A 24,367-nucleotide genomic window follows, 5' to 3' on the forward strand; every position below is an offset into this window, starting at 1 on the left:
CTGGTGTCCCCTAGGCCGAATCTATGTACATCTGAGTTTCTAACCAAGAGGCAAGTCATGGCCATGTGGATATCTGTAAAAACAGAACAATTACTTTGTGGAGAGCCTTTATCAGTTGTGTCTTGACTATCCTCCATTCACTCCTCTGCCCAGACAATTCTCAAGGAAATAAAATTAGGCTGAGCTGTAGTGGTGAATGACCTTAATGGACATATTTAGCTGCTGTGAGAAGTATATCCCTTAGGGCATTTTTCCACTAGACAGGAGTCACTAGACAGGAGCCAAGGAGATTCAAACATCTAATTGTGATAAAGGCTCCTTAACTTTAGGCTATGTGGCACTGTCACAGAGTCAAGCTGCTAATAGCCAACACAAGGGAACAATGGATATTTGGTCGTTCCAAAACCTTCCTTTTGTGGTGTTTAATACGTGACATACTATAAAACAACTCTAATTGTTTCTCATGATAGTGAAATTGGGAAATGAGTTAGCAGAGTCTAAAGTAGCTCAGAGATTGTATCCTTCCAGATGCCTTTCCTCTCATTCTCATTGCAGAGCTCAAGCCAACCTTTCCTCCATTGTGGTAGAGGTCAAGTCTGATGCCTAGAATCACACTAAGATAATACTCTTTCACAGATCTTTGGGGTCCAACTAAGGAATGGTGACTTGGTGGCTGTACCTCTCCCTCTCATAGCAACCACTCAGAATCTCCCTCCCTCCCTCCCTCCCTCCCTCCCTAAGATTACCACACAGAAGCACACAACATTAAAAAAGGAAAGTGGAGGGGGAACCCTGATTCTTTGCACTGTCCAGATGATCAGCTTGAGGGAACTCTGCTTGACTTATGGCCCTTCCTGCTTGTTCTGAGCATTTGATAGTTGGCAGAAGAGAAGAATTTTGATTGTTGGTTTCCATTTGAGGGATTGGGGAGTGGAAATGGGGTGCTGTGGATGCTCTTAATGGATTTGTATGAATGAAATTAAGATTGCACAGTATAATCAGTGCCATTGCTTAGATGTCCATCCCACACATTGCTATATATTTATCTTCCAATAAACTTATCTCTCTCTTTCTTCCCATTCCCCTTTCCCCAGCACTGCTTTCATCGTGGTGTGAAGAACTGGGACGACTCTTGCTGCTGCGCCACCAGAAAAGCCGGCAAAACGACCCTCCGGGGAAGCTGCCCATGCAGGCACCCATGAACTCCATGAAACCTTCCCTTTCACATAGGTGAGTCCCAGGCAAATATTTCTCCCAAAGAACATGTGCAAAATTAGTTCCTGCAAGAAAGTATTCTCATTATATTTGCCACTCTAAGGTATATGTCCGTTCCAAAAGAGAGCTGAAGCAATCTTTGTGTTTTCAGACGCTTGAGTGAAACTCCTCTGCTTGTGTTAGTTAGAAACGAGTTCTCGCAGCCACAGTCTTCAAGTTGCTGAGTTGTTTCTGTCTGATCAACAATATCTCAGAATTCCAGATCTATGGAAGATCGGGGGATACCATTGTAACATGTAGTCATTACAAATGATTATACAAAGGAGCAAGTGGATCAAAGCACTTTGTCACAAAGCACTTTCTCACAACCAGTCCAAGTCTTAGAAAATCCCCCAAATTCTTTGAGTTGAACCCCAAGCTCAAGAAAAATTTATGCCTTTCCAAGTTATTTTTTTCCTCCAACCTATGCAAGTGAACAAAGGAAAGTCTCTCTCTTTCTCCAGCTTGTATAGGAGGTGGAAGTAAAGGCAGGGGAGAAGGTTCAGGTATATCTGAGCTCTCAAATTGGCTCAGAAAGATTACCTGAGTTCAACTAGAACAAGCTTTAAAGAATTGGCCTAACACTGTATGTCAGCCAGTTCTCCTTGTCAATCCCATCCTTTGTGCAAATAGACATCTAGAGAAGGTATTTGGGGAAAATTGGCTGTCTCTATTTCATCAAGGGTATGGTCAACAGTGGGCTATGGGACATATCCTCTAGTACTGACAGGTCACCCTCACCCGCTCTTAAGTTTAACTTTATAGATAAATGGAAACTTGCCATTCATATTGACAAGACATCTTCTAGGACCCATATGACTGTTTTTAGATGATGATGATAATAATAATAGCAGCAGCCAATGTACATTGGTGTTTTTGAAAATGTACCCAGAAAAAAAAATGGTAAACAAAGAATGTAGAAACGAAGCTGAAAAGCTAGAATAGGTAGAGAAGAACAATTTCATCAATTTGCCTTCTGGGTATCTTGTGACTGGTCATGAATATCATGGCAGACATTTTGTAAGGACATGCCTTGCTTTCAAATTTCTAAGTATGCCACTTGTCCAAAAGGTTTACCTACTCCTAGATGAGGTTACGGGAGGGAAGCAGGGAATGGACAGTTTGGCACAGATCTGAGGAGGTATGAGGCACAATGCAAAGATTCTTGGGTGATTTGAGCACTAAACAATACAATTTGCTTAACTGGCTAGGTGCCATATATCAAACCCAACTCCTGCTAACTGTATGAACAAATTCCTACCATCTCAATCCATCTCCAGAGTAATCTGTAGTCCTTCTGAGGACAACCCAGTGATCTTTTTGATCTCCTCCATTCTCCTTCTCCATATCTTGTTCTACTTCAATCTATTTTGCCAAGCACAGTCATTTTTGTCTAGTCTATCATGCACTTGCATCACTTGTCCAAAATATGTGAGCTTCTTCTTGTTGGTCATTCCCTCAGAGAAGCAGTTTGTCAGCCCTTTGTGGTAGGACAGCTCAGGAATCAGACACCTGAAAGAATTTCTGAAGGGCATAATAACAGAATTTTGAAAGCCTGCTACTGTTTCCCTCTGTCCTCTCTTCTACATGCAGAATCAAGATGAAGTTATTTTGAGTCTCTTTCTTAAAGCTTACTTCTTTCCCAGGGCTGAGATTCCATTTATTGTCTCTCTTATCTGTTAACAGCTTTTTCATTCCTTCACTATCACTGCCTGCCTCTACACAGTCAGCCTTTATTTGGTCCAAGACTGGCTGGTTCTTCTTGCTCTCCATGGTATCCTTAGGAACTATCTCAAAATCCATAATTCATAGGCATTGCCCTTTTTTTCTTGCAGTCTTTCTCACTATCCAGCTTAACATTTATATAAGTACCACTGGAAAACGCATTGCTTTAACTATTCTGATCTTGGTTGTCATAGAAATAACCTTATCTTCCATGGTTTTCTCTAAGCCTGCCACTGTCTTCCTTCCTAGGCTTAATTTCCTCTCTCCTTCTCCAGCACACTGTCCATATTTATTCTTGAGCTTGAGGAAACAACCACCTTCACTTCCTACTATCAAGTATAAATTCACTCTGCCTGCTGGCTGATGTTACTGTATCCTTTTAACATTTAGCATTAACCCAGATTTTTCATTCCCTATTTTTTATTTTCATAATGAGATCTTTCCTTTTAGCTAATGAGGTAGGATTATCCACATATCTCAAATTATTAGTGTTTCCACCTCTAGTTTGGATTTCTTCTAATTCTGTCACACTTAGAAACATATTCGCTATTTAAGTTAAGCCAATATAAGGATAATGTGCACGCTGTCTCATTCTCCTCCTATCCTGAACCACTCCTTTTCTCCAAACATGGTTCTAAAGTGTCATGATCATTCTAAAGGGTCCTCAGAAAAATAATTGGATATTCTGGCACACCTGCTGGTTGCCATATGTTCTGACATAACCTATACATTCAAAGATCTTGCTGTAGTTGATGGAGCAACAGTAAATCTTGTATTATCTGGCTCTCTGTCTTATATTAGCTATCTTATATTAGCTGATCTCATGTCTGTTCATTTGGTACTTCTCTCTCCACTTAAAGCTCTATTCTTCTTGGCAAGGACTTAAGCAAAATTTTGCTTTAATCAGGAATTAACACAATGGTTCCATAGTCTGTGTGTTCTCTTGCATCTCCCTTTTTTAGTTATGGGTATATACATTGATCTTTACCAATCTCTAGGATACACAGTCTTGTTCCATATTTGTTGACATCAAACTGTTAGCACTTTAACTGCTTCTGCCCTGCAACTACAAAGAATTCAGTGAATATTTCATCTGTGTCTGGTGCTTTCCTATTTGACATTGACCCAGCCTGTCAGTACCTAGCAGAATCCATTCCTGCATCTATTCTCCCTGCAAATGTTTCTGCCATTCTGCATCCCCATCTGTAAAGGGGTTTCCATGTGGTTTTTCCATCTTCCTTTAATCCCATCTGTCTCTATGAGAGTTCTTCCATCATTCCATACTGAGTGGTCCTACCCTAGCTGTAAATTTTCTTGCAGCTTCTCAGACCTTTTTTTTTAAAAAAAATCTCTGGTTTTCCTTTTCTTGTTATTGTCATCTATTTGTTAAGATCACCAATGGAAATGTCTTTCCTTATCCTTTCCTGCTTTATGTTAAAAGTCTGGCTTCACTTGGGATATGTCCCCATTTCCCAAGACTCACCTGTTCTGTCTTCATTCTGCTATCATGATATTTACTTCTCAAGGCCACTCGGATCTTTTCCTCTTGGAAATTTTGGAATTCTTCCCTTCTTCTTTGATTTTCCTACCTCTTTGCATGGTTCTTCAGTTCTCTTTTAAATAATTTAAGTTTACTTTCCCTTTCATTGATCTTCTATTCTGCTGTAACTGTATATCCTCTAGATCAAATCGGCATCCTCTCTCTCTTTAAAAAATGAAAAAGACCATGAACTCTATGATGCCTGTAGGCAATGTTCAACTGGACCCTAACCCTAACCCTTAAGAAAGCAGAGATAACTTCTGAAAGGAAATGGGCTCATCTTGTCATCCTCTCTCCTTGCTATAGAAGCCACTGGCTTGATGTCTTCCTGCTCCCTAACAGCGTTTTATTCCATGGTCTCTCTGAAACTGTCTTCTTTTCTGACTATGTCTTTGAAAGATTTTCTGCTATAGTAGCTATCCGCCATCGCTCTCATGCTTCTGTCTTCTGTATAAGGTGGCATCGTCTTACCACAAGGCAGGTGTGGTTCCTCTAGATGCCATTTTAAGAGAAAATGTCTTTTATGAGGGTCACTTAACCAAACATGGGCAGTTTCCCTCATCCTTTGGAGTTCTGTTTAAAGCTTCTCATTGAGGATTGTCCATCAGCAATCCTTATAGTTCTCCTAGCTAGCTTTTTATTTCATTCCTTGCTGTTTACATTTATTTTCAGCAGTGAAAAAACACAGAAAGAAAAGAAAACAAGAAAAAAAATCTACCTTATGTTTTATACCTATCAATAGTCACTGGTTAACTAATAAATACACTACTATAAAATAATCAAACAAAATATTATTGTAAATATCACAAAATCTCCACCATAGTAGCATATAGTTGTTTATTTTGTTTATTCTCGGTGGGTTACAAATATGAAACAATACAAGTAATAAAAGAGTAAAGCATATTCAATTCTTATATGAATAAATGACAAAGATGAAGGTTGTGAAAACAAAAATACATAGACGTCACTATGTCAGTGTAATTCAGACATTTAAGAAGTACCTAGGTAAAGAGGAAGGTCTGAACCCCACCTCACCCCCTGAGTGACAATATCATTACAGACTTTAGGATGCCCACTGCTCATCTGCATTAGATGGAAAGGAGAGGTGACATCACTGTGTCACCAATATATTAAGGGTACCTAAACCCTAAGTGATTTACCAATCAAGTTATCTGGAAATTCACAGTTGCATGGAACAATATTTCCCCAGTATTACGTTCTGGAAATGGGTAGTCAAACAGGAGTAGAACCAAAATGTCCCAAGCTTTCAACTCAGGCTGTCATCAACCTGGTTGATGGTACCAAAAGGTGCTGAGGTCCAAGAGCATCAGTGATTGCCCTCCTCCAGGGTGAACAGAGAAGGGTTTTGGGGTTATTGTTGTTGTAATTGTTGTTGTTTAGGTCCCCAAGTTGGAACTGAAACCAGACTGAGGTAAATCTAGAAAAGCAATGTCATCCCCAAGTACCTAGAGTCAGCCATTAACTAATTACATGAGCTTAATGGGCATGGTGATCTTCTGAATAGCACTCTGGGTCAAACTGTAACTTCCCCTGTAGTTCTTCGGGTAGCTTGAACACATGATGTGCTTCTAAAATACAACAGTGATAGAGTAAAACTTGTGTACATAATTATAGAACTGCTATGGTTTAAATATGCCCAGTGTTATTGTCCTGATTCTCCTGCACAGTGAAATCCAGAGTATTCTGAAATATTGACCAGTCCTCTGCTTTGATAGAGGTGTAACATCTGGCAGAACCTCTTTAGAAAATAAAATGTTTGGTTCTCTTTTGCAAAGCCCACTACTACTACTGCTGCTGCTACTACTACTACTAATAATAATAATTTATTAAATTTATATGCCACCCAACCCCCAGTGACTCTAGGCAATGAACCAAGGAGAATTGCTAGATTGAAGGAGTATTAAAGTGGGTGGTGGTTTTTGCTTTTGCTTGTTTTTGTTTTTTGTTTCGATTATTAAAGTAGATGTCATGAGTAAGGATGGCGAGCAGGGGGCTCCCATCCAGACTGTTAAGTGCATGCGTAGCACTGAGGAATTGGGCAGCCATTCAAAGAGACACAGATCGGGACCGCCTTAACCTTTGGGGTTTATATGGCTGGGTTTTTCCCACGCTTCTTCAGTTTGTTAGGATTCCTGTTATGTACAAGCAATAAAACATTAGAGACCAGTTCCTTGTCTCAGCGTGTTTCCTGGCAGTTAGGACAGTAGCTGTGTCTTTTTCCAGATTCACATGGCTGCTTCTTCTGGCACAGCCAAGTCACTTTGCTTCACATTTTTTCCTAGCTTTGCATGCAGTGAGAGCCAAGATCAGTTTAAAACCAGAAAAGCAAACCTGGAAGAACCCCGAACTTGTTCCCATCTGTCTCTAAACACCACTTCCAAAGGATGTGCACGGCCCTTTCAGCTCCCACATTTTACATTCAGACTAATTGCTTAAAGTTTATGGATCAGCGTAGTGAACTGGAAAAGGGGAGATGGATCTGACCAGTTTCCCCCCCTCCCAATTTACTGATATTTATAATTTTGATTTATAAGGCTGCCCAATTCAAAACTGACTCTGGGCAGTGTATAATTAAAAGGAATGCAATACCTTAGAATAACAAAAGGCACATATCACCACCTAAAGAAACAATGCAATGTCACTTGGGCACACCACCAGCCTTTCCCAGAACTTGGGGAAAACAATAACTTTTAAGGAGGGTCTAAAGGCTTGTAGGATGGGACGGTCTGAATCTCTGGGGGGATGTTTATCATCTTAATAGTACAGACTATTTCAGGGAATGAAAAGGGAATGCTATGTGTCCAAACCTCGGTGGGGATGCTATTCCAGATGGCCAGAACTGCAACAGAGAAGGTGCATAGCGTCACTGGATTGTGACCTGTGCACCCCATTATTTCTTTTATCAGCTTGAGAGTACAGGCTATTTTAGAGAACAAAAAACAGAAACCTATACATAGTAAACATCGTTTCAGATGTGAGACTGGCTTGCAATCACTTAGGGAAGGTTGAGGCTGAGGTGACTTTTTTGAACAAAGAATTTTCTGGCCCAAAGTTTTGCATTACAGTATTAATCTCTTCTTTCCGTGCACGTATATCAACCCACAGGCGTGCTTGCAGCTTCTGGGTACAACTCCTTAGATCAAATCTATCAATCTAATTGTCTCACAGCTGCAACTCTGGACAGCACATATAGAGTTGAAACCAAACAAATCTGACCCAGTAAGTAAAATAATGTAAGGCAACTGGAAACGTAAGACACAAACTTACAATAACAGGCACATCTAACCTCAGGCCCAAGGATACATCCAAATCTTCATGGACTTCTTTTTTTTTAAAGCTTTATTTATTTTCATCAGAATATAGTTAAAATACAAAACAGTAAAGACAGTAAAGATAGGAGACAGCATTAAAAGAAAAAAGACACAAACTATAAATGTGAAAGTAGAAAGAGGATAAGAACAAAGAAATGACTTCTGGCTATCTCAATTACAGATATCCATATAATTGAAATAAATTAATCTCTTACCACTAATTTATCCATATTAAAATTGTTTCTATCCAAACAAACCCACTATTCTTTAAAACCCTTAATCATAACTTCATTTTTTTTCCGTCACGAGCAGATAGTCTAAAAATGGTTGCCATGAATCTATAAATCTGGAAATAGTATTATCTCTTATTAGAGCAGTTAGCTTTGCCAGTTGTGCCAAGTCCATTAATTTAATTTCCATTCTTCCATTGTTGGTATTTGTGGTTCCTTCCACCATTGAGCATAGAGTATTCTTGCAGCAGTAGTCATATACAGAAGCAGATTTACTGCTTTTTCTCCAATTCTTCCTCCATCAAACCAAATAAAAACAGTTCGGAGTTTTTAAATATATATTTACATTAAGAATTTTTTGAATAACAGTACATATCTGGTCCCAAAATTTCTTTGCTTTTTCACACGTCCGCCAGAGGTGGTAAAAAGTTCCTTTGCCCTGTGAAAATTTCCAGCAAACATCCGTTACATTCTTAAACATTTTCGATAACTTGTGAGGTGTTAGGTACCAGCGGTATATCATTTTACAAAAATTTTCCTTTAAATTATAATTTAACATAAATTTTAAACCTTTTGGCCACATTTTTCCCATTGTTTCATCATAATATTATGCCCAAAAATTTTAGCCCATTTAACCATACACTCCTTGACTAGTTCATCTTCCAAATTCATTTGTAATAACATCTTACACAATTTGGTAATAATATGTTCATCATTCATACGAAGTTGAGTCTCAAGGCAAGCTATTTCATTTTCAAATCTATCATTCTTTTTATCCAACTTAAAACGTTCAAATAATTGCATATAAATAAACCAGTGACATGAAAGACCTTCTATCTCTAATTTTTCTCTTGTCTTAAACATAGGTTTGCCTTCTTCAAAATTTAATAAATCTTTATATTTTAACCACTTTGTTTCTCCCACATTTTTTCTTCTAGCAAATGCTTCCTGGTGTGATAACCACAGTGGTACATTAGGTGACAGTCTAGCTTGGTATTTATCCCAAATCCGTAATATAGCCTTCCTAATGTAACGATTTTTAAACTCCTTATTTGCCTTTGTCAGACCACAGGTAGGCATGCCATCCAAATCTTAACTCATGACCTTCAAGTTGTAACAATTTTCTATTCTTTAAGGTTATCCAATCCCTCATCCACAGGAAACAACATGCCTCAAAATACAATTTTAAATCCAGCAACCGCAGACCTCCTCATTCCTTAGCATCCTGTAACAGTTTATACTTAATTCTTGGTTTTTTACCTTGCCAAATAAACTTTGAAATATCTTTTTGCCATTGTTCAAATATTATATCTGTTGAGAGAACTGGTATTGTCTGAAAAAGGAACAACATCCTAGGCAATACATTCATCCTGATTACAGAAATTCTCCCCATAAGTGACAAGTGTAGTTTTTCCCATCTTATCAGGTCTTTTTTAACCTCATTCCAAATTTTACTATAGTTATTTTGAAACAACACACTATTTTTAGTTGACAAAATCACTCCCAGATATCTAATCTTTTTTTCCACTCTTAAAACCCGTCTTTCTCATCAACAATTCTTGATTATTCAGTGTCATATTTTTAATTAACATTTTCGTTTTTTGTTTATTTACTTTGAAACCCGCTAAAGATCCAGATTCTTTCAATTTTTTCATCAAATATTCAGCCAAGTCCAAAGGATCTTGTAGTATCAAGACTAGATCATCAGCAAATGCTCTTAACTTAAAAACCTCCTGTTTAATCTTTAAGCCTTTTATTTGTTCGTCCCTTCTGGTGTCCCTGTTAAAAATCTCTAAATCTAAAATAAACGACAAAGGTGATAAAGGACATCCTTGCCTTGTTCCTTTTTCTATCTTGCATGCTTCAGTCAACTCATCATTCACAATAATATTAGCCCTTTGGGACGTATAAATTGACTTAATTCCCTTTATAAAAGATTATCCAAATTCCATTCTTTCCAAAACCTTAAACCTAAAAATCCAAATTATCAAAGGCTTTCTCTGCATCTAAAAAAATAAGGGCCATCTGACATTCATTACGATACTGTAAATATTCTATGATATCTAACACAATTCTTATGTTGTCTTTTAATTGTATTTTAGGTAGAAATCCACACTGATCATGGTGAATAATTTCCTGTAGAATTATTTTCATCCTTTCTGCTAACACCAATGCAAATATTCTATAATCATTTAACAATGGAATTGGCCTATAGTCCCTAAACAAAAAAGGGTCCTGTTCTCCTTTTGCTATGAGTGCAATTTTGCTTCCCTCCATGTATCTGGCATTGCTGAACCCAACAAAATCAAATTCATCATTAAAAGGTAAAAGAATCTGATCTGCAAAACATTTATAATACATTGCAGATATTCCATCAGGTCCTGGTGCTTTTCCTAACTTAGTTTTCTTTATAGCTTCCACTATTTCAAAAGTGGTTATAGAGCTATTCAGTATTAATTTCTGTGCTTGTGAAAGTTTTGGTAACTTTTGTTTATTCAAATATTCATCAATCTTTTCCAGTGAAATTTCCTGCTTTTCATATAGATTAGAAAAAAATATATAAAATTCTTTTTTAATTTTGTTATTGTCCACTAATTCAGCATTACCATCCATAATTTTAGTGATTATTTTCTTCTCTCTTTCTTTCCTTAATTTGTATGCTAACCATCTTCCTGGTTTATTAGCGAATTCAAAATATCTCTGCTTAGCATATTTTACTTTCATTTCAATTTCTTTTAATGTTAACATTGAGACTTGCTGCTGTAATAACCTGACTTCATGCCATGTAGGACTTTATAGGTGACAACCAGTACCTTGAATTGCACCCAGAAGTCCACTGAAAGCTGGCACAACTCACAGAGCAGGGATGTAATATGGGTGTACTTAGGTACACCCATAAGTGCCCACACCATTGCATTCTGGACCAGTTAGAGCTTCCAAGTGACTTTCAAAGGCAGCTCCATGTAGAGCACATTGCAATCATCTACTTGGGAGGTGACCAAGGTAGGAGTGACTGTGAGCAGTGCTTCTAGATCCAGGAAAGGGCACTATTGGTGCACATGATAGATTTGTGCAGAAGCCCTCCTGGCCATGGAGGCTATCTGCTTGTTGAATAGGAGTCATGAGTCCAGGTGGACCCCCAAATTGCACACCAGTTCTGTCTAGGACAGTGCTATCCCATCAACAACTAAAAATGGAAGAGCATCAGATCAGGGAAGCCCTAAAACCCAAAGTCATCCAGTCTTGCTAGGGCTGATCTGAAGCCTGTTCTGCCCCAACCAGACCCCAACAGCCTTCAGGCATTGAGAGAGAACTCCAACGGCATCAGTTGATTGGCCAGGGGTTGTGATGTTCAGCTGCGTATTATCAGCATACTGATGATACTTCACCCCGTGCCAGTAAATGACCTCACCCAGAAGCTTCACATAGATGTTAAACAGAAGTGGGGAGAGCACAGAGCCCAGAAAATATCAGGATTATACTGCAAATGCACAGAACAGCTGCAGGTTCCCTAAAAAGACACAACTACTTTAAGAAATTGCGAGCAAGTATTAAGTGAGCATCCCTCCATATGTCCAAGCACTGTTTGCCTTTGAATGCAAAATGCCGCATAGCTTCATTTCAGACCGTAACTTTCTGGAAAAGAGAATCTAGCCAAACTGTTTGAGAAACAGTTGGTTGCAAAGTATGACCACATCACATTATGATGAAATCCAACTTTGAGTTATTCTTTACATGGTATGTAAAGAACCAGGATGATTTCTCCAAGCATACTCCAAACTTGGTTTATTATTTATTTATTTTTACATGGCTGCCCATCCAACTTATGAACACTTGGAGGCTAACAACAGCAGAAAAGAAGGTGAAATAATTCTAAAACACTAACCGAGCATCGTAAAACAAACCCAGTCACACAAACCATACCTATATTAGAGTCGTCTATCACCCTGGCCCAGTGATTTCTCAGCCAAGAAGGTCAGGTTCCATTTTATTCAGGACCTGAGGTGTTTAAAGTTCCTCCAAATTGTTTATTGTACCATGCATCTAATAAAGTGTTCACTGCTTGTTGCAGTTTGCATTCCACCATGTTAATGTGCTGGAGTGTAATAATTTCTGCAAACACAGGGCTGTTATTTGCAGTGTGTTCTGTTATCACAAGTACTTTCTGGCTGTTTTTTAATCTTCTTTCATCTTCAATTTCACCTCCAGTATTAATTAAATGGCTATTGCCTTCTAACACTGTTGTATTAGAAAGGATTTTCTTTTTAGACCAATCAAGATGGATTAAAATAAAGTGACAAAGCTTTAAAAATAAAAGTGACTGAATCCCAGAACTTTGATCAAATGAAAGAGATCAGATTAATGACCAGTTCAATTAAGTGGATGAAACTTTCTTATTAATTAGTGTTATTCACATTATTTGACACCAATGCAGTTCCTCTCAAACAGCACTTGGATGTTGTGAACAAGCTGAAGAAGGAGGGAAGGAGTTTTTATCTCCCTCTCTCTCTCTTTTAATTTGGTTTTACAAGTCAAAGGAAGAATTCGTTTGAGACAAATACATTAGGATTTTTTTTAAAAAATCAGAATTAAAATTGAATTAAAAATGTAACTACATTAGCAAATAAAAATTTAAACAATTTGGACAATCATAATCTGTAGAGTTTATCCAAGCTGTAGTTAAAATTTTGTGTCAAGCACAAGTTGGGTTTTTTTTCCTGTTGCATTTATTTTATCACTTTCTAAATTATTTCAGCTTAATTCTTTACAATCCGCTTTCAATAATTAATGAAACAATTGGGCTTGCTACTGGGTCCTGAGGATCCCTATCTTAGTATGAGTCTTCCTATAATTTCAGCAAACGGTGTTTAAAACACTTTTGAAAACCAGCAGAATTAAAGTAGTCCTCGCTTAACAACCATTCATTTAGTGATGGTTCGGAATTACAAGGGTGCTGAAAAAACCAACTTGCGGCCAGTCCTCACACTTACAACCATTGCAGCAGGTCCCCCCCAGTCATATGATCACAATTTGAGCACTTGGCAACCAGCTTGCATTTATGACTGTCGCAGTGTCCCATGGTCATGTGATCACCATTTTTGACCTTCTCAGCCAGCTTCTGGCAAGCAAAATCAATGGGGGACCATGTAATTTACTTAATGACCAAGTGGTTTGCTTAACGCCCATGGTGATTTGCTTAACAACTGCTGCAAAAAGGGGAAATTGGGTCAGATTCACTTAGTGACTGCTTCACTTAGCAACCAACATTGTGGTCATTAAGTGAGGACTTAATGTTTTTTTCAGTATTTTGTCCAGAAGTGACCAACTAGTCAACTTATTTGTGAAGTTCCTACAAACTTTGGTGGCAAAGTTTGCCTTTTATGTCCTTCTTAGAGTCCGTGTGTTGAGAAATAGAGAATGTTCCCTACTTTCATGTAGCATCTCCTCATTTTGCATATCACATACATGTAAATGTTAGTAATGTGTACTAAGTTCCAAGGATGGTGCTAATTTTAACATGGAGCTAACCATTTTGTCAACCAAATTACCCTTCCAAATTCAAAATCATTTGAAAAACATGTGTCTTTGAGAAACTGACTATCCCTTACCCCTTTCCTTGCCATATCCCCCAACCCCAGAAATGCATGTGATGCTCAATGGATGGAATGCATTATCTGCCAAGTATACTGCAACACCATTGCATAATGTTCAAATTGAGGGAGTCAGTAGAATTAGAAAGGGCATGTGTGTTCTTTTCATGTTTTTCTATTATTTATTGCATTTTTAATCCACAAGAAATCTCTGACTGGACTAGAGAGCATGTCTCCTTGGAGCCAAGATTGACTCTTGGTGACTTCGTGAACATGGCAACAATATGATATTAATTTGCCATTGCCTTTTTCCAAGATTTTCTTTTTCTTTTATACATTCCAGTTTAGCCTTTTTCCACCCATCTATTACAAAACTGTTAAAATGCAATTAAATAATTATAGCATCAGCACATGCAACAAGGATAAACAATATTTGCAGGGCTTATTGGCAGGGAATGGGAGATATCACCACCACTTCCAGTTGCTTTATTAAAAAAAGAATCAGAAGGCAGGTAACTACATGCAACGCACCGTTCGTTGTGTAGGAAGGCAGGTTGTTTTGTACTGACAGTTCAGAAAAGTTGACAGACTTGTTTATCTCCCCAGTGGATTCTAATGATCTCATTATTTTTATTACTGCCCTTTCCAGGCTGCCATGTCTGGTTGTTGGTTTTAAAGATCCAGTACCTACTTGCACAGCTCTGAAACCATGCAGGAATGCATAGTTAAGTAGTGGGTGGTTATTTACTTTTGTGCAGTTATGTAAGTTGCTGTCAGAAATAACCACAGAAAGAAGAAAAGGAGCATTGACTTCCCACTGGTTAAATCTAAGTCTGAGGTCAAAACAGAAATGGTGTTGGGACTGGAAACAGTTTCTGCCATTTTGAAACCAGACACATTAAATGTGACCAGATGTCACATGAGTTGCTGCTACATCCCAGGAAAAGGTACAGTGGGTTTAAAAATGTCTTACATTTGCATTCTCACAGGATCCAAAGTATGTTTGGGAGATTGTATCTGAAATGCTGTGCATCAACTTATAATAGGAAAGCTGCAATCTACCTCAAAAAATAGTAGCTTAAAGTAGCTTGGAAAAGAGAGGAAGAAATAGTGCTAGGAGAACAGGTTGAAGAATCCAAAGTGCACCAGACCAGGAGGCTAAGTTAGAGATCACAGGACCAAACTGAATCATTGTATAGATTGGCCCCCAGTCCAGTCAATGCAATTTTGGCAAGAAACCCTCCATTTGCAAATAGATGTAATAGTTTGGAATACATTAGAAATAGTTAACTTGCATCCAGATATCAATTAAAATAAAATTATATCATTGAAGTATAGATCATAATCCATTATGGTTGTGATTCAACTATATGCATACATTATTTGGGGATATGCTCCTTGTGATGTGCGTCATTGTACTCTGTGCAACCCTTTCTTCTCTCCTCTCTTCAATTTAAAGTTCTTAAATAGGTGGTTAATCAATGTAAAAGGGCAGTCAGTGAAGAAACTCTGATTGGAAATGTTTAACTACACACACACACACACACACACACACACATATCGTTCTGTGCATGGAGTTCTATCATTTAACTATTGACCATCAGTGTTGGAGATTCAAGCAAGGTGGCGCAGCGCTTGGAAAATTGCTTAAAAATATTATTTCCTTCCCCTCCTGAAAGAATCTTGTTTGTAATCCTTTTGTTTACTTATTTAGTTAACTTTTAGAGAAAGTATATAAACTAACACAAATAGAAAACAGAGAACAGAGAAAGAGAATAAAAGAATATAACAAATAAGTAAGCAAAGGATCTAAACATGTTAAGGCTATAATTTTGTAATATATCACTAGTAAATCATTAATGAACTAAAAGTCATTAAGCTTTAAGCAAGGATAAATATCAAGAAACATGGTCAGCTCACTATAAATCACCACATAAAATTATAAGCTACAATAGAATGAATCAAAACTAAAAATCTTTTCTGCTTTAAATATCCCATGAAATTGAAGTATGAGTATGATACATAAAAAAACCAAAATTTTGGATGGTGTATAAACCCTTCTAATAAATTATAGTCCTGGAAAAATGCGATCCTAATTTGGACTGAAGCTCTCCCCTTTATCTGCAATTGGAATCTATCTTAATTCAAGCTGTTGATTGGACTAGAAAAGTAGTTGTGAACAGGTTGCCCCCTCACCTGGAAAGCAAGGGATAATGTGTAATGTGACTGGCATTTAAAAGTGCAACTAAGACATGGGCAAACCGTCCGTGACTGAACACCAACAGCATTTCCTGGGATGTGGCTTTCAGGTCCCTCTCCAGCTGGGCATTCAGGAGATGACCATTGACCTGTCACCCTTGGAGTCTAGCCTGTCTCATAAGTTTGTTGTAAGATAGTCCAGGGAAGAATATGAATCTGGGAGAGAGATGTAAACAGATACAAATAATATGTGGTAATAAACATGAGGGACTTTTTTTTTCAGTCTTGTGAGCCATCCATCCGTATTTATCTAGCTGAGCTGCAGAGGAGAAAGTTATCAAAAATCAAAACGAAATTCATCCGCAAAGCCAAGTTATAGAGGTGGGGAGAATATATCTTGAAGAAGACTCCCCCTTCCCTCCCTCTCCTTCTGCTTCTGCCAATCTGTCTTTTTAAGAGGAAGCAATTTTTGCTACTCAGCAGGCATGTAAATTAGCTGGATCCTACAAACTCAAGATGTGCAGGTCTATCAAATATTTCATTCATGCCTGCAATTTGTATTCTGATTAGCCTGTGCAAAACCTTTCCTTCTTTCCTTTCCCTCTCTCTGTCTCTTGTCTTGGAGGGTGGGGGGAATCAACCCAGAAGTAGAATCTGTTTCAGTGGCTTCTTTTCTGACTGTTAAAGCAATTGCTGACCTCCAGGCACTATGAATAAACAGCAAAGCTGAGAACAAAAGGCTTTTTCTGGCCGCCATTATCTCACATTAACATAGCCGAGGCTCTGCGTGTGAACAATGCAATTGCCATTCACCAATAATCAGTGAGTTTCCTGCCGTTTGGATTACCAAGGCAACAGGCAATGATAGAATACTGGGTGGGTGTTTTGGATTTTTTTTTAAAATAATAATTATCCTTATCATGATTGAAGGATCAGTTGAATGTAGAATACTAGCTATACTGATCAGTAAAATTAATGTCTTGATGCGTAACGGGGTGTGAACTGAGAAATTTCTTTCAAATGCTAGTACATCAATTAAAATATATCCTGGATGATGTAGGGCTGGCTGGTGCAATGAAATGCAATAAAGATTAAATGTCTTGTAGCGGGCTGGGAATCACTGCCATTTAGCGTTTCTGCAACAGAGGTAACAGGTGGAATGCTCATATTGTGACTGTTGCATAGCGCTGAAGGAGTGTATTTATGTCCTTAGGTGTCTGCTGTTGTGACAGCAGCCAGAATTGTGCGGGAGAGATTTAAAATCAGTGGGGAGAGATGTTAAGGAGGAATTATTTCACCCCATTAATTGTATGGATGATGATGAATAAGTCCACATTTTTAAGTGCTGGAACCCTTCTCAGTAACTATTTTTCTCCTTTCCAACTCTGCTATGTTACAATTTGCTTAGCACGATGTGTGTATTTGTGGGGAGCGAGGTATAAAATAAAGAGTAACTAGATGTACTCTCTGGAATGTGACTTTTCCAATAATAGGAAGGAAGGAAGGAAGGAAGGAAGGAAGGAAGGAAGGAAGGAAGGAAGGAAGGAAGGAAGGAAGGAAGGAAGGAAGGAAAAGTCATATTCCAGGGAGTATACCTAAACCCTTGGATGAATGAATTTTGCCATATCCATTTTAGAAATATCAACAGTTTCAAAACTGCTTCCATAAAGAGTTGTTATTGAAGAATCACCAGTCGCTTGGTATCCAGAACTAATCCTAGTAGCTTTTGAAGCCCAACTTCCATCTTCTACACCAGGTTCATTCATTGTTTCCCTTTCCTCTCCTGTCTTCCCTTTGAGATAGGCCAGGTCAGGAAATACACTCCACAGGATGACCAGTAGAGACTTTATGGAGATCAGCTGTGATCACAGAATCTTGCCAGTCTGATTGTGCTTCTCTTCCCAATGAGTCAGAGAAGAATCAGCCTGATTGTCTTCTTAATACTCTCTCTCTTCCGAGGGCTTTAGGGGCACTTCTGTCCTCTTTGATAACACAGTTTCTGAATATTTGTTTCAAGTTCCTCTCCCTGGCTCTCTATACCTCCTTCTCCTTCTCCAAGGGGGCTGCGAAGTCCATAAACATTTACTTCTGGTTTTGATTGCTCTGTTACTTGAACCCAACAAACTATAGTTGACTTTAACTGGTTACTTTTGAATAAATGAGCTTGAAATCATTATTTCTAAATGGTGGATTGCTTAAACTAATCATTGTTGAGGTTAACAAGAGCTCCAAATTATTATACTTCAGGGAAAACTAAAGGAAGCAGAAGGAAGTCACCCCACCAATTTGTTTTCTACTCAATTAGGGCTACCAGATCCAGGCTGCAAAGATCCTGATGAGCCATAGATGGCAGAAAAGAGACCTTTACCTATCTGTTTCCTTCTAAATTGTCTGAATTTCTGCAGCCAAGGTAAACTGCAGCTCTAGGTAAACAGGCATTTTGTGACCATAAAAATTGTTTTGTGAGGCTGTGACATGACATGCTAACAACTTGCCCACTGGTTTAAAAGAGCTTGGCTGATTCAGTGATAACTTGATTGATTGATTTGATTTGTATAGTTGTATATATAACTCTGGGCAGCTAACAAAAATTAAACAACAAAAATTTTAAAAACCCTTTCAAACCAACAAGCACCATGGAGGATACCATGGTCAATAGTATCAAAATCCTGCAAGAAACCCAGGAGGGCTAGGTTGGATGTATCATCCCATCCCAAGCTCTCCCTCATCCACAAGTGCAACCAATGCCATCTTAGTATATAACCTGACCTGAAACCTGACTGAAAAGGGTCCAGGTATAGAAATCTATATGTTTGAGAACTTGTAGAGCTGAAAAGTTTGGGAGTGATGTGCTTGCCAGATTTAGTCAGAAATAATGGCTCCTTTCCCAAAGCCATCAGCCCTGTTAAATCTGTTTTATGGTGGTTTGGGCAGCACACAATTAATCCAGGTGGGGCAAAAATCCTTACCCATTCTGACTGAAGATTGATTGCTTCCCCCTTAGTGTCTTCTATGGACCCTTGATGACAGGAGAGTACTGTCATCACCAGTCCAGCTCCATGGGACATGCAAGCAGTTGTAGGCATGGCCTGTTTGCACAGCCAATCAGGGTTTGAGAGGTTATCCCTTCACGGCCAGCCTTTTGGCAATGACAGGCCTTCTTTTTCAACCACTCTTTCCCACCGACCAATTTAAGCATGCTGTAGGAACAGGGAATTCAACTCTTAGACAAAATCTTCATATTGGGAACCACTGTTGACATTGTTATTTCATGCTCACTGCCTAACCTTCTTCACAAATTCCTGTGTAACTTCCTCCTAAGCAGGCCCTCAACTTTAATTTATTCCTGAGACTTTTCCTGGTTCATCTCCAATCCTCTTCATTGCCTTACTTTCACTGTGTTGAACACAATGCACAGCTATTACACACCTAAGTGCCTCTCTCCCCAGAGCCTTGTTATGAATGCTTCAACACACAAGCCGTTCTGAATCTCAAAGCTGTAGGCTTTCAGACAGAGGTTCATCCTGTGCACCAGCATCACATTAGAGGGAATGGAAAAAAATCTGAGAAGATGAACAGATCCAGCCCTGACAAATTCTCTGTGCGCTCTCTGGAGCTGCCTGGGATCTATGTAGGCTTAGCTGCAAAGAAGCCTCTGGGAAGAATTCATTCAGTGGATCAGCTCGTAATGTTAGTCTTGATCATATAGTTGGTAGCTGCTCTTGTGCACAGGGCTCTGCAGCAAATCAAGATTACACCAAAACAATGACACATCCATGGGGAGGTCATAATGCCTGTTCTTGCCCTTATGTCCTTGCATCTGGAAATTTGATGCAAGATCCTAAGGTATAGTATTTGCATCATGATATTATGAGTCATAGGGGACGCGGTGGCGCTGCGGGTTAAACCGCTGAGCTGTCGATCGGAAGGTCGGCGGTTCGAAACCGCGCGGCGGGGTGAGCTCCCGTTGTTAATCCCAGCTCCTGCACACCAAGCAGTTCGAAAACATGCAAATGTGAGTAGATTAATTGGTACCGCTTCGGCGGGAAGGTAACGGCGTTCCGTGAGTCATGCTGGCCACATGACCCGGAAGTGTCCTATGGACAACGCCGGCTCCAAGGCTTAGAAACGGAGATGAGCACCGCCCCCTAGAGTCGGATTCGACTGGACTTTACGTCAAGGGAAACCTTTACCTTATTATGAGTCATATCTGAACACCTATGTTCCTACAAGAAACCAGTTGAAGCCTGTCCTGAAATATATCTTGCAGCAAGGTAACACTTAAAGTAGAGGTTCCATTCCATCTGAAGGAAAAACAGGAGTACAATTTTGTGTGATGTTGGAACACACACGCGCGCGCGCGTTTGGGACTAACTCAAAGTGAATTGTTTAGCATCAAGTGAGCTGTGAGTTGTTTACTGCAAACTGACTCCAGCTTTTCCCATAACTGAATCTTGGTCTTCTCCAAATCAGAAGTTTTGTTTTGTTTTATGTCCCTGCTCTGAATCCAGGGAGTGGGGCAGAGCTAAGTAAGGTGAAGAGGAAGAAGAGAAAGTGAAAAAAAGATGAGCAAATAATTCATGCAGCCTTTCTCAACCTTTTGACCCTGGAGGAACCCTTGAAATATTTTTTCAGGCCTGGGGGAACCCCTGCACATTCAGGCTCAAATATAGGCTACAAGTTACAAAATTATTATAATTTGTTTCATGGGCAGGCCTGTATATATGCATTCACAGTGTTCTTAAACTAAAAATAAAGAGTGAAACTTACATCTTTAGTGTGAAGTTGCCCTAATTTCAAATAATAGTTTAAATAAATCGTGATCTCCCAGGGAACCTCTAGTGACCTCTGACAAAACCTGTGGGTGCCACGGAACCCTGGTTGAGAAACCCTGAATTAATGGGTTAACTCTTTTGTTTTTATTTTTAAGGGCCAATTTTATAGTTTGCACATAACATCACAGAGTTGTCACTCAGTACAAATTCCATTCCCTGTTCATGTTACAATAAAGTAAAAAAGTGCCACCTTTCCTGCATATTATTGCCCTGCATTTAAGTAAAAAATAATCCCCGTTAAGCACAAAATCCACTAACTATTTTATTAGGTAAAACTGTTTAAGCACAGTAGCATTACTGGTGTCAGTTGTTTCTCCTAATATCTTAATAACCAATTTGCCCCTGCATCTACTGAGGTAGCGGCATAGATGAGCGAGAGAAGGTTTTTATTAGCATTATAATTATAATTCTCACATGGGAAAACAGTTTTAGAATCTCTGGATCAGGGTTGCAACATTAATTCTCTTCCTTTTCTGCCATGGTTTTATCCTGTTATTCTTTGTCCCCTGTGCTGACCTTGAGTACGGGTGAGTTTATTAGTGCAATTACAAATTTCATCAGACCTTTGAGCTCCAAGCTTGCTTGTTGTCCTCAAGGCATAATTAGGAGTCTTAATTACTCTAGTACTGTTCAACAGGAATAATATTATGAGCAGCATTTATTTGCAATGCAAAAATGTTTATTCTGTGAGCCCCTCATTATTTGTTTCAGGCTCAAATAATGAAGTCTCCCATATTTCTTTTTGCTTTCTGCACTTTAAATAAAGCCCATGAGCTAAGGTCCATTTCATCAGAACAATGAAGGCTGAATGTTTTTGCCACAATATTGTTGTTTTTCAAGGCGCCACAATGAACTTTGTTCTTTGTATAATAGTCTAGCATGCCCATGGTGGGTGGGTGGAGAGACTTATGGATCCCAAGGAAGAACAGCAGATTCCACCAACTGAAGCTTTACCAAATAGTATGGTCTTCCTATCAGGCTTTGGAGCATTCTAATAATCTCGTTAGGTATAGCTGAATGTCTCAGCCAAAAACAATCCCCATATTTCATCAATATCACAACTCAAAGGGAACACATACCCGACCATCCTTGATTTTGTTGGCCTTTTCCTCCCTCCCTTTACTGTCTTGTCTGATGAAAAAATCTGGGGAAGTTGAGTTGCCAGAGATTGTGGTGAAGCTGGGAAAGGAAGGGAGAGAAGATAGAAACAGCAAAGGGATAAAAGGTGAATCTCTTGGCAGCTTATCTCACAAACAGCAGCTTAGCCTGGGTGGAGAGAAGTCTAGGAAGAAGCATTTCAATTCATTCAGAGAGACTTTGCCATAATGAATGACTTTGCTGTATAAAGGAGGGTGGGAAATTCCACTTAAAGTTTCCAAGACTCTGTATTTACCTGGGAGCAGCACTGAAGATACTTTTCTGAAATCTGTGTAGTTCTTGCTTCCTTGATCTTAACCAGTGCATGAGGCTTCATGTGAAAGCTGGAATGTTATTTTGTGACTTTGAAGTGATTTTGTTGTGATCACTGGCTGTTCCAACTCCAGCCTTGTTGAATGATTCAACAAAGTTTAGGCTTTACTTTGTACACCCTGCTGTCTCTAGTCAACCCAAGGCAGGAAGTAGGCAAGTCTTTTCCCAATCTATGGGGAGAGGGGGTACTTAGAAGTAAGGAGACAATCTCTGAGCCTTCATTATCATCAACAATGATAATGGCCCACCTTACTTTCTCTCTGCCCAAAACTTAAGCATTAATGGGCCCCCTTTGGTATACATAAGACATGATCCCTTTAAAGTAAATGTAAGTAAAGGTTTGTTGAAGAAAAGATCAAAACAAAATGAGGAAGACAGTAGAGTATTGCCAAACCAAAAGGAAATAATTTCTGTTATCAGTTGGTGGATTCCTGTAGTGTAGAGAGTAAGGAAGGTGACCTTAATGGAGATACTCAAGATTTTTTACCAGAGTGATGAAGGGTAAAACATACCTTAAGTCCACAACAGACAGAAAATATTCAGGAGAGGCTCGGACAGACACCTTCCTCATTCACAGGAGCATAAGAAAGGGGAGAAGGTACAGCACAATCTGACTTGCAAGACTGTGTTATTATAACCCCTTTCAATAAAAGTAGCTTTAGCCTTCCTGTAGAGTTGATTTCTTAGTCTGGTCTATCTGGTGGGGCTGACAAATACTGAACAAGAATTTAGAGAAGATTACCTGTAAGGTCTCTTCCAACTCATATGTTCTAAGATTCTATGCAATAAGAACGTGCATTTTGCTGGAGAGTTCAAGACATATTTCAGGAGGCTCCAAAATAGCCACTGGCCAAGCCATAGAGATAGAGTGTATTATCTCATATTGCTTTCATAGATTTATTTATTTGTTTTATTTATATCCCACATTTCATCCAGGAGCTCAAGGTGGTATATGTGGTGCTCCATCTGCCCATTTTTCACCACAACAATCCTGTGAGAGTGACTGGCCCAAAATCACTCAGTGAACTTCCATAACTGAGGGTAGATTTGAACCTGGTCTCCCTGGGCCCAGTCCAACCCCTTAACAATTGTACAAAATGCACATGTGACCAGAGTGGCTGCTCTTCAGGGACTACTGTAATGGTTGATGTCCCCTTGAACTCCTTGGTTCATGGGGTCTTAAATTCATACTAAACAGCTTTTACTCCTCTTTTATGGTTCTTGGCTCCACCAGTCCTTGCTCCAGTTGCAGGCAATGCTCTGTCTTGGGACTGTTTGAGAATCTAAATTCTTCACCCAGCTTGTTAGAATGCCAATAAAGCTTTCTCTGGTGACAGTGTTAGAAAGTAGGGAAGATCACAGATTTACACTTGCAAAATATGTTCTCTTTTTGGCATTCCCATTTTTTCTTAGGAGTCTGGGAGACTTAAATACACATCCCCACCTCCACCCCAGGTATGGGCCAGCAGGGAAAAATGAACATAAAACCAAAGTGAAAGCATTTATTATGAAGAGGTGATGAAATAGATGTTAAGCTGTGCGAGTAGGGAGAAATTTCTTTATTAATCATCCCTTTTACTCAGCTCAGCTCCTTCATCCATGCAGTTTTCTTGGCAGCTTTATGGATTGCCATGGCAATCCTCCAGGATGCGTCTCCAGCGTCCCAATCTGGCTTCCATCTCTGGGGTTCCCAAGTGATCCTCCATCTGCATCATAACAGGATGGGCCCTGCTTAGCACCTGATATCAAGCAAAGTAGCTAGGGACTGCTACCTATTGAGGCAAATTTTAGCACATTCCACCTTATTTCTTTAGAAGGTGTCTGGAAAGGATTGTGTTTGCACGCATGAGAAAGAGAGAAAGGGGCTACTTCTGCTTGGTTGCTGCTGTATGTGTTCAGGCTTGTTTCATGTACACATGCACCATCAAGGGTTTCAAGAGTCCTATTTAATCCATGCCTTATTCAAATACAAGTTCACTGAGTCCAACAGCACTTGCTCCCAGGAAGCAAGTGTAAATCGGTGACCTTAAAGCCACTTGGTATTTGCAAAGGAAAGACATCCTTTGTACAATCCCTGTGTGAGAACATGCCCTGCTGGCATCCTTACAGACCTTAGCTTCTTGATGCCATTTCCATCTCAATAATTAAAATCTACTATTTTTGGACAAATGATCTCTTTCTTATTGTTAGG

At 39.1% G+C, this 24,367-nt stretch overlaps 1 protein-coding gene across 5 annotated transcripts in view; it reads left to right on the forward strand.

Moving 5' to 3' along the window:
- The window catches only part of ZMIZ1 (zinc finger MIZ-type containing 1), a 430,047-nt gene that overhangs the window by 350,218 nt on the left and 55,462 nt on the right, over window positions 1-24,367 (forward strand). For all 5 annotated transcript variants that reach the window (XM_063307691.1, XM_063307693.1, XM_063307694.1 and 2 more), the window contains exon 8: window positions 1,095-1,230. In XM_063307691.1, the coding sequence (XP_063163761.1) occupies window positions 1,095-1,230 (136 nt within the window). The remainder of the gene's footprint in view (window positions 1-1,094; window positions 1,231-24,367) is intronic.

The sequence above is a fragment of the Candoia aspera genome, chromosome 6, assembly GCF_035149785.1.
Source record: "Candoia aspera isolate rCanAsp1 chromosome 6, rCanAsp1.hap2, whole genome shotgun sequence".
In the NCBI taxonomy this organism is placed as follows: Eukaryota; Metazoa; Chordata; class Lepidosauria; order Squamata; family Boidae; genus Candoia; species Candoia aspera.